This window comes from Neodiprion pinetum, chromosome 7, assembly GCF_021155775.2.
Source record: "Neodiprion pinetum isolate iyNeoPine1 chromosome 7, iyNeoPine1.2, whole genome shotgun sequence".
NCBI lineage: Eukaryota > Metazoa > Arthropoda > Insecta > Hymenoptera > Diprionidae > Neodiprion > Neodiprion pinetum.
The window spans coordinates 20,117,355-20,128,469 of NC_060238.1; the positions used below are offsets into that span (position 1 = coordinate 20,117,355).

Consider the following 11,115-nt stretch of genomic DNA (forward strand, 5'->3'; position numbering starts at 1 on the left):
TCAACATCAATTTATCAATTCTTGAAATTTTTCAATAAACTATATTTTTCCTCACTTAAACCCCTGAATTTTCTTACAGAGAGTAATTATCAACATTTAAAAGAATCTTACAACAGTGAGAAAGAACATAGCAAAATTTCAGCACACGGTGTTTGAAGTTTCTGACATCTTCCAGTATTTTTCACACGCATACAAATTCCCTGACAACTCTCGAATTTGTCATTTTACCTTGACAGCTAGACACTCTGGGTAATTGTGGAAAAAAGAGTGTATAAACTCGGTCCACATTTAGTCCAGGTGTAAAATCGTGAGGGATTTTCAGCGGCGTAAACTTGTAACAAGGGGAAAAACCCACACCCCCAGTTGTTTGGTTTGAAAATTGTGGGTGGGGGGCAATTGACTGGTTTGCGAGAAAAAGTGAAAAACTTTGAGTTGTTGAACTTTTAGGTGTTTAACATCCGTATGCGTATACTCTAAACTTAAAACCCTCGCACTTGGAAACGGGCACCCGCACGAAACTTGTGGTGCAAAATTATTCGTTCTTGTATGTGTGTGCGAAAAACCTCAAGCTGAAATTCCCGAAATAAAGAAGAAAAGTGGAGAAGAAGAAGAAGAAGAAGAAGAAGCATGGGAACTTTTGAACGTTGCAGAAACTTGGAACTATTGAAACTCGGGAAAAGAACTGCAGTAACTGGCGAAAACCGTCGGGGCAGAATTGATCGCCCACCCTTCAAATTCACCCCGTAAACTTTTAACAGGTGCTAACACCCGCCAAACACTTCGTCGCCTGTAGGATTTTACCCATATATAACCTATCTACTTAGGATTAGTTTCTGACTCGTAAAATTTGAAGAAAAATAAAACCGATTTGAGGAAAACGAAGAGAAATGGAAACAAGCGAGATTTTTTCAAATTTCTAACACCTTAAATTCAAATCTCACGCATTTAACAAACGAAGAAATTATCGAAACAAAAGGGAAACGATGAAACAAAGGTTCGAATTCTCTCATTTAATATTAAAAAGATGTCTTGGCAACTCAGAAAAAAAAAATTTTTAATCCCAGAATTTCAATAAATCGTAGATTATTTTGACCGTCAATGAATTCTCTATAAAAGATCTGGACTGAGTTTTTTCCCTAACTCTTTTATTCTTTACAAATAACCTTGCGAATGAAGTACATACTGCTATTAAAGTTCTATATAAAGTGCTATATAAAGATTCAGGAAACTTATAGTGAATCGCACCACAAGAAAAAAATGAGTCCATATTCACGGAAATTGACGTAAAATATGCTTTTGGTATGAAAAAAAATGGAACGATAATGTGATGTTTCAAAAGTTATGAAAAATCAAATTTTTTTCGATAAAATCAGCGATATTTAAATCTTTCCCCTAATTATCGAAAGAATTTTTTTTAAATAAAATTCAACCCATCCAACTTAGGTTTGTCTATACCTTAGTCGCATTATTTCCTACCGATATGGTAAAAATTTTTTGCAACTGAATCGTGAACGAATCCTCGCACGCAACAATTTTCAAACTTCTGTCAAATTTTTATATTTCAGGTGACTTTTCGCTGCGCATACACCCGGTCGAGTTGGAGGACGATGGGAAATATCAGTGCCAAGCATCACCGACCAACGACGGTCAGCCGGGTCTCAGATCTAAATTCGCATATCTCACCGTCCTCGTGCCACCCCAAAAGCCGAAAATTACTCAAGGGGACTTTCTCGTGACAACCGAGGACCGGGAACTGACCTTGGAGTGCGTCAGCGTCGCCGGAAAACCGCCGGCTGAGGTAAGTCACAATTTTCCACTAAATTTACTTTCCCCGATTTCATTGTAAAAGCTGCTATGTTGAAATTGAACGACGTGGAAATTTATTGTAAAACATCTTTCGTAGTCGATTCGAAAATTTACCGTCAGATTACAGTGTTGGATTGACGTTAGATGGCGTCAAATTAACACCAAATTATATCGTCGTCTTTACTTATAACAATTTTTCGTATTCCTCATCCTCATCGGATCTCTTTTCAATCCTTGTCCATTTTACTAGTCGCCCGAAGTTCAGCATCTTGTCAATAAAATGGTTCGAACCGTTTGGTAGACAAATGATATGATTTGGTTGTTCGCCGAAGATAAGTGAGTCTTGAAACCAGTCAAGATTCTTACAATTAGCTCTGCGAATTTTGCGTAACTTGATTGCGCCTGACATTGTATACTTGGGTTTTGACGGTGGTTATAATTGAAAAACTTGCAACTCTTTCCGATGAATAATAAGCAGCACTTTTTCGCGTCCACGTCGTCGTCTCCGCTCATGGCTTACCTCAGGGAATTGTCGTCTCCTGTTATGAGAACCTACCTCAGGGAAACCCCAATGGGCTTTTACCCTAAGTGAGCTTACATCGGTTACTGATACCCAAAAACGAGCCTCGGCGACATGTTTCTTCTTCTCGCAAAGCACCATCTTCTTTTTTATGGTAACCATCTCGTATTTTCTCAGTAGTATTTCGAATCCTCACAACAGTTGCACACGCTTTCCTTTCAAGTACGGAAAGAGTCTTCTGGAGCGTACAACGCTTTTTCACTTTCCACATTTCCCACCATCCAAGCATTCCGATTGGTCGACTAAACATTGCAAACCAATCAGAATTGACTGGGGCAGTCCGCTGCCCGAGGCCTGAAGGATTTCATTACATCCGGACAGTCAATTGGTTTGCAAAGTTTAGCCGACCAATGCGAAATGTGAAAAGTTGAGAACCGTAATAAGCCCACCGAATCGTACTTCAGCAGGTTGATGAGGCGCGGTACGTAACCCGAGATGAATGAAAGTCGCGCGAAGTCGTTTGACGGCGACACTGGAAACGTTTAAAATTCATTCACTGTCCGGAGGTAATGAAATCCTTCAGGACTCGGGCAGCGGACATGCTCCTGTCCATAAACAGGGTTCGAAATGGTTTCCGCAAACGTGATTCATTAGACATTGATCCCATCTCATCCCTGTGTGAACAACGTTCTCCGAGTCTTTCAACTCTGCTGTAACGACGATGCCTCCCAGGAAGGGTAGGAAGCACGTACAACGTGCACACATGCATGATGCATACACGCGAGGAGTACAGAGATAAGTGAAGGGGGCCAAAGAGCCAGAAGCTCGAGAGCTTGAGAGGAGGGCTGAAACGCGACGTGGCGTCGCGACGCTGCTCCTCCTTCTCACACTCGCTAAAAAACGTACGAGGATACACTCCCAACCAAACTAGTCAGTCAGTCAGTCAGCCTTCCTTCTCCTTCTCTCTCTGTTTCTCCCTCGTGTCTTCCGCCCCTTTCTCTCCACCAGCACATCCACTTGCTTTGAGCTTTCTAGCACTGTGCCATTTAAAGTTTCCCCATCACTGTGTAAGCAGTAAACAGCAGCAGCTCCGTTTTCCTATACTCATCGCAAATCTTCCTCCTCCTCCTCCTCCTCCTCCTCCTCCTCCTACTCTTCTTCCGCGGCTCTTTTTTCCACATTCGTATATTGTTTATACGACGCGCGTTCCCATTTCTAGCTTCGGTGACATTTCGTTTCCTTCCCTTGGGTCGGTCACTCGCCGTGTCTCTCTTAATGCACGCTCTTCTCCCTTGGAGATGGGTCAAGTTTCGGTAGTTTTCTCTTTTTTTTTTTCTCCCCATTTTTATCTCTTGGACTTGCAGGGTCCTTCCATTATTCTTACATTTACTATACTACGGAAAGAAGAACTCTAGTAGGTTTCTTGTTGTTTTATTACTGAGTCTTGGGGGTTCGCACGAGGTAAATTATCGCTGCTTTCTGCGGTTAACCTTTCAGAGAATTGTTTCGAGTTTGTAAAGCTTCAAACTCAGTCGGATGGAATCGTTTCACTTCTCGAGGTTCTTTCCAAATGGTTAGCAATATCACGAAATGACGATCCAACGAATATTATGATCTCCGTCGAACCTAGAAGCCCAAAGTCAAAGAACTTGGACTCGGTCAAGTGGTCGAGACGAAATGATAAAAATTAGTAAACTACCTCATAAGTAAGCCATCATTTTTTTCTTGATATATCAGGCAATCCCAATGTCTTCTCTTCTTTCACTAAAATCATTATCAAGGTGTCCAGTTATCATGGAAATTCTGGAATCATGGAATTCTCGTGGAATTTCACGTCTGTAAAACAATTTGACACACTGATTATGATATCAAGAATATCGATGGATATTTCGAAACGAGAACAATGGATAAGTCGGGCAAATGATCTGTGAAAAAAAAAAAGAAAAAAGAGGAAACTCCGCTTTACGGAAAATGAAAATCCAATTAACTTGAAATAAACCACGGATTGAAAAACCCATCAGTTTTAAAAAGTGATGAATAAACCAGATCTCCGATTGTCCGATTTTGTATTGCTTCGATCTACTACCATCGTTCTGTTTAAAAAAAATAATAATAATAACAATAATAACAATTTGATTTACACCTACCATTTCCCGTTCGGGATATAAAACCGTTGCGCTCAATCTCGATGATTTGTAATATTATGGTCGAACACTCGGCAACGGTTCATTATAGGCATAATATCCTACAGCTTGGCGAAAACGTGAGAGCGGATGTATAAAGTAGGCGTCACCAGCAGCCCTGGTGATATGAGATCTGAATTCATCGTTTTAAACGTAACGCCAAATCATATCTCTCAACAGGCATATTACACGAAAATTCCATTAGCCGTGGTGGTCTGCTGCCACGGACGCAGCTCAGGCATCGATATCAATTTCGGTACGCCCGTGGAACCCTCCTCCTCCACCTAGTTTCATCCTCATCCTATTTCCTCCTCTCTGGCTCTCTTTTATACACATGTATGTAATCAAGTAATTATACACGTAATATGAAAAATAATTACCCTACTCGGGTTGTACGATTACGATTAGTGTACGACCTACACTTGGACGATGTACGCGTCGCATTGCGGCGAACATTCGTTGCGAGTTCATCGAGTCGTTTAACTTTCTTTTTTTTTTTTTTTTTTATCTTTATCTCGTTTTCATGCTCTTATTCACGAGGTTGGAGTTAGTAGCAAGAAAAAAGAAATGTGCACATTTCGAAAAGTCGTTACTCGAAAAGTCGTTTTAAAGTTCTGCAACAACGATTTTTTCCATCATGTTTCGTAACGCAAATGTTATTCTTCTCGTAACCAAATTTTTGAAATCTATGGTTCTTTTTTTCTTTTTTTTTTGGGAACACAATGTAATCGTAGCACAACCGAATTCCTGTATCAAATCGTAAAAAAACTTATGAAATTTGTGTCCGTAGATAATGTGAAAATATCTGGTAGTTGTTGAAATTCATCGTGAAACAATTTCAGTACAGTCAACTCGGAAATTCAATATCCCGACATGTACCCGGTGTTACATCCACCGGAAGTTGTAGTGTTTAGAAATCCGAACCGTCGTTTACGTCTTTGACAGTAAAACGGTACCGAGTCAAAGCTTCCAACATCCTGAAAATAGTATGAAAAAAAAAAAAAAAATGTACAAGAGTTGAAACGAGAAACCGGTACGATTTTTCTTTTTGGATTTCAACCCTTCGAACGAGAAAGGAAAGAGACCTCCTCCCCCTCGCGTACAATGACGAAACACTGGCATCGACAATGTTACTCGGATGATTCTCAGATGGCGCGCAGCTGAAAAGCTTCCAAAACTTCCGTTGTAAGAAGAATAACCTCGTCCGCCTTCACCGCCCACCGATTCGGGTAGTATTTGTATTAACGACTATTAAACCGGTTGTTATTTTTCGGCAAATTGGTGTCCCGCACAGTCTTCCTAATTAGCCTTACCGGGGGGTGTTTATTCACCACGAGACGGGGGTGAATTTTGTTTGAGGTTCCCTCTTTCCGGTCTCTCGAGGAGGATGGGGGGGGGGGGGGGGGGTTGGTTCTAAGAGTGCCTGCGTCGTTTATAATGCACCGCGTCCTGCAAAGGCGTCGTATAGACCCAAGAATATATCCATCCCCATTATAAGGAGGAAGAATGGGTAACCGCGACGAGTTTACTTTAACCGTTAGGTATAAGGTACGGACGCGAAAGGGGTTGTCGAAAATACGACGCGGTGAAAATTCCGCCCCTATTTTTAACATTCGCGGGAGGGCTCTGTTGTACCTGCCAATCTGCTGGCCCCGTGGTATAATAATCGAATCGCAAGTCGCGCCCCCGAATTTCGGTCTCAATTGCCTCGTGATGAAGGAAAAGAAAAAGAAACGGAAGAAGAGGAAGAAATATTTTTTTTTTTTTCTTTTTTTTTTTTTCTCCACCGTTAATATTGTCAAGGCGACAAGAAGGGCGGCTAGGGTGGAAAGCAAGCGAGGTTATTAAAGCCGATTGTCTTTATAAACCAGGATAAAAGCGGCACTCGAGATTATTACCGTATTAAAAAAGAAAGGAAATAAAGTATACTACGAATGAGCGATAAGGAAGAAACAAAAAAAAAAGAAAAAAGAAAAGAATAGAATAGAACAAAATAAACAACCGACCAGATGATAATGATTTTTTGAAAGAGAAGAAATGAAACAATGGTTTCGCCGAAAATCGAAACTTTTTTTATTTATTTATCTAGAGGGGTATTACAATTTGACGAATTGCTCGATGTACGCGCAGGTCACGTGATAAAATTGATAGAAAGTAACTGGTAACAATTTTTGGTTAAAAAAATTTTTTTTCAACACTCGTGCATTTTTTTTTTTTTTTTGCTTTTGAGCTTTTGGAGTCGCTTATTACGAATCTGAACTCGAAATTCGAATATTCAAAACGGCGAACACAATACGACGGAAGAAAATTCTTAAAGTTATTTGATTATGATAAAACTTTATGTTGCATGGTTTTTCGGCTCACGCTGATTACGAATCTGAAATCGAAGTGCACGAATTTAAAATGCCGGATCTAATATGGCGGACAAACAAAACAAGAAGAATAATTTTTAAAAAATTGTGTGAAATTTGTTTGGCGTGTATTGAGTTCGTGTAAAAATTGGCTTCCGGATTTTCGTGGTAGATTAGCAGAAATTGCTTTTTCTTATCGTGGAAAAATACGAATTTCGATTATTTGCTTAAACGTGCTATTCTTGCAATGATTAAGTAAATAAGTTTGATACTTTCTTTTTATACTCAGAAATATTTCAGAAATTGTGTGGAACCAAAAAAAACTCGGCAGTTGTTATCAAAATGTAGTTTAACAAATAAAAAGGTGGAACGCTCAGCGTCCCAGCGTAAAATGAAGGGTTGAACAGTTTTTGTTTTTTTTTGAATTGGGCAGATTAAAAGACAAGAGGTGTGGTAAAAAAAATAAAAAACACGTATCAAAGAAAACCACCGCCCTTTGACAAATCGGTGAATCGATAATTAATTTATAACATATTGTTGAAACATTGCCGTCACGAGGTTAAAACCGAGACTAGGATTGTCGAAAACCGTGGATTTAGGTTCGTCTCTCGGGTTTGCAAAACGTAGCAAAGATCCCGTCGAAATGAAATGAAAATAAAAATGAGTTTAAAAACAACAAATGAGAAATAATTTTACCGAGTATACGTAAACTCGGCGAAACTCGATTATATCCTTAATCCCCGAAGCTTTAGCCACAAATTCAAAGTAAACGTAAAAAAAGAGAGAGAGAGGCTTTGACATTTTGTTTTCATTAATTTATTCAGTGATTTCTGGGTCTCTGAGTTTTTTTTTTTTTTTCCATTCCGTACTGTCTTGTTTTTTCTTGTGTCATAAAAAAAACCCAAGAAAACAAGCGCGGAAAAAATTGGGACGCGTTTTTGTTTGTCGGTCGTTTGAAGTTTACCTTGGATGATTCAATCGCAGAAACTGGTACGTTTCCCAAAGCGCTGTTTTCCTCTTTCACCGAACCCCGAGACATTAATCATGGATTTGCATAATTTTAATTAAAAACTGAGGGTTACAAATGCGAAAATAAATTTGATTAATTTTTCAGTTGAAGCTGCAGGTTTAAACCCCCCCCCCCCCTTCCGACAGGCACACAGACGTGTTTAAATTTACGTGTGTGTGTGTGTGTGTGTGTATAATAAAACCGCATCGCGATTCACATTACCCGATCCCTCTTTTCCGCGAGTAATTCTGCAACCTTTCTCGCAATTCAATTATGCAAAATACAGAGCGATCCGATATCTTCCCGATAATTACTTTCTGAGATCACGTTGCGAATTAAACCCCCACTCCCTACCTTATCAACGATACATAATTACCGACCACAACAGATATTTTCAGTCTCGTTATGTGCTCGTCGGCAGGTATATTATGTGTACATATATATATATATATATATATATATATAACATAGGTACGGGGAGTTCGCTTACTCGAATAAAATAACCACATCTTCTATATTAGAAACTCGGAATTTCCTTAATGAGACGCGAAATTAGATTTCAGATAGCGTGTAACGGGTTATATTATATACTATACAGAAATCGTTATCGATTTATTGGTCGTAGAATGAAGAAAGAAAAAAAAAACAAAAATTTGGAAACACACGAACTACCGACTAAAAATATCTGCCAATAATAATCTTGTAAGAGAGTACCTGATAACAACGAAATATATGTAAATGCACATTTTTATTTTTTTTTTTATTTTTTGTTCGCTCATACCAGAAAATACACAATTTGTGAAATTCATTCGCGTACAATTGATTGTCGAATCAACGACTTTACCACAGATATTCTTTGTTACTCAGATAATTTTATTTTAAAATAATCATTGCAGATTGTAATATCAATAAATTTGAGCTTCGTAAAAATAAAATGAAAAAATAAAAATATCACACTGTAATATAAGAAGTATAATAATTCAAATAATATATATATGATGTTTAATACTATTAGTAGAAAACCGCAAATTTACGAAGTACGAGCTCGCGATTAGAGCGTGGTGTATTTCTGTATACAAATGTGCGAATACCTTCCTGTAACAGAATATTGCAGCGGATAAACAAATTGTCAGTCTCGTGCACTGCGAAATATTCAAGACACCGCAAACCCTTGATCCAGTTTCTCTGAAAGTTTTCTCATAAGCGAGCATACGAACGACGAATGATCGGATCGCATTACATATATATACATATATGTGCACATGCATATACATGCAACGTACCTCTCTCTCTCTCTCTCTCTCTCTCTCTCTCTCTCTCTCTCTCTCTCTCTCTCTCTCTCTCTCTCTCTCTCTCTCTCTCTCTGTCGACGACGACGACAAACGAGAGACTGCTGCACCAGAAATAAAACAGCAGGAGCTATCATCGTCCTCATCTTTCCCGAGAGATATTAAAATTTCGTGGCACAAGTAGTTTCCACGTCGCGTCGTTCCGGAAAATCTACCGCATTCGCTGTTCGTACGGATAGTGTAAAACTTGTTGAAACTTTAGAATCAACCGCGCATGCGCCAAATAATTAAATCTCATTTGTCGGCGAAATCTTCACGCAACGATATTTTTGCCCGCGATGCAGGCTGGCCAACTTACGCAAAATGTGTACGTTTGAATTTTCAAAGAGCGTAAGCATTAAATTCCGACCGTTCTTTGAAGAATCAACTTTCCGACCCGATGACAAATGCTTCCCAAACCTTTCCGGGTCACTACCTCAATTATTTGAGATTCTAACCTCGAAAATTCGTATAAACTACATCGCCACCAGAAAACAGTGTTTGAGAGCTGAAACTCGGGTTGGCCAGACTTCGCGAACAGCTGATAAAACTGGCGCATGCGCGGTTGATTTTCAAGTTTTTCAAGATATTGTCCCGGTATACGCATTAATTCAAGTCAGTCAAGGGGCGGGGTTGTAATGACAAATTTGAAAAGTTCCGAGAGGGCCGAATTTCGAAATATTCAGTGGCGAAACTCAAAGTAAAGAAACAAAACCTTGGCAATAATCACGGGGGGATTTGAGTCTGGTAAATAGAGAAGATTTGTGGAGTAATCGACTCAAATTCGCGACGTTCTTTGAAATATTGAAATATTCGAGATGTATAAGGGAAAGCAGTCATCTTAGGCTGGATAATTTGAGACAAACGGTACTTTATCGAATGTGGTAGAAAATTGCTTTCATAATTTGTTTGCTTTTTTTTTGTTTTTTTTTTTGTCACCTATACTGCGAGTTATGTATACATTTTTCAGGATATTAAGAACGATTTATACCATAATAATATACAGGTTTGTACGATTGATCGAGTAATTGAAGAAACCGCTTATTAAAGAGGCCGGTTAATCGATTGGTCGATAAAACTATTGGGAAAAGAAAGAGCCGATTAATCAATTCATCGAAAAAGCTTTAAATCGAAATTGTCGATTGATCGATTAATCGCAAAGTGATCAGTTGAAAAAGTCGATCAAAAGACAAAAAAAAAGAAGAAGAAGAAACGACTCGTTGAAGAGGCCGATCCATGAATTGAACAAGGAAACGATAAATTGAAAAGACAATGATCCATTAAACCAAAAAATTATATTTATATAACCAGGATAAGAAAAAAAAAAAAAAAAAAACAGTTAAACTCGACGATCAATCGATCAATCGCGAATAATATCTTGTAATAAAGATGAAAAATTTGAAGTCGAAACAATTTTGTATAAATTCCCTCCTATCATCAACGTCCCGTGTACATGTATAATAGTTGTGTACGATAAGTTTGATCTGACGTTGAATACCAGCGAAGAACAAGGACGAGAAGGATGAGAGAACGAGGTGATCGTGAAACGATAATATTTGCTCGCCATGGCGAGGATGACGGTGAGGAACGGCGGGGGGGAAGAGTGGGGGGGAATTCCCGCCCGGAGTAAGAATTCCTTTCTCGTATCGACGGGGGAAGCGGCGGTTTTTCCCGACGAACGGTAAAGAAGCTCGTCGTTTTTGAATAGCCCGAAATGCCTCCGGGCGTCGTCGCTTCGACTCCCCCGTTACAGACGATTCTCGAATTGCCGCATATCGCGCAGCAACTTACACAAACTGGTTTAAAAATAACTTCTCATCGGCGGTTAGCCGTCCGTCTTTCGCCCCGTTCCTCCTGTTCCGTTCCGTTCCGTTTCGTTCCGTTTCGTTCCGTTTCGTTTGGCTTTCTCGGGATGCCC

General features: G+C 39.3%; 1 protein-coding gene across 1 annotated transcript in view; it reads left to right on the top strand.

Annotated features, from left to right (window-relative positions):
• LOC124222849 (irregular chiasm C-roughest protein) overlaps positions 1 to 11,115 on the top strand; it is an 89,762-nt gene that overhangs the window by 65,364 nt on the left and 13,283 nt on the right. The window contains exon 3 of the mRNA XM_046634229.2: positions 1,566 to 1,798. Coding sequence (XP_046490185.1) covers positions 1,566 to 1,798 — 233 coding nt within the window. The remainder of the gene's footprint in view (positions 1 to 1,565; positions 1,799 to 11,115) is intronic.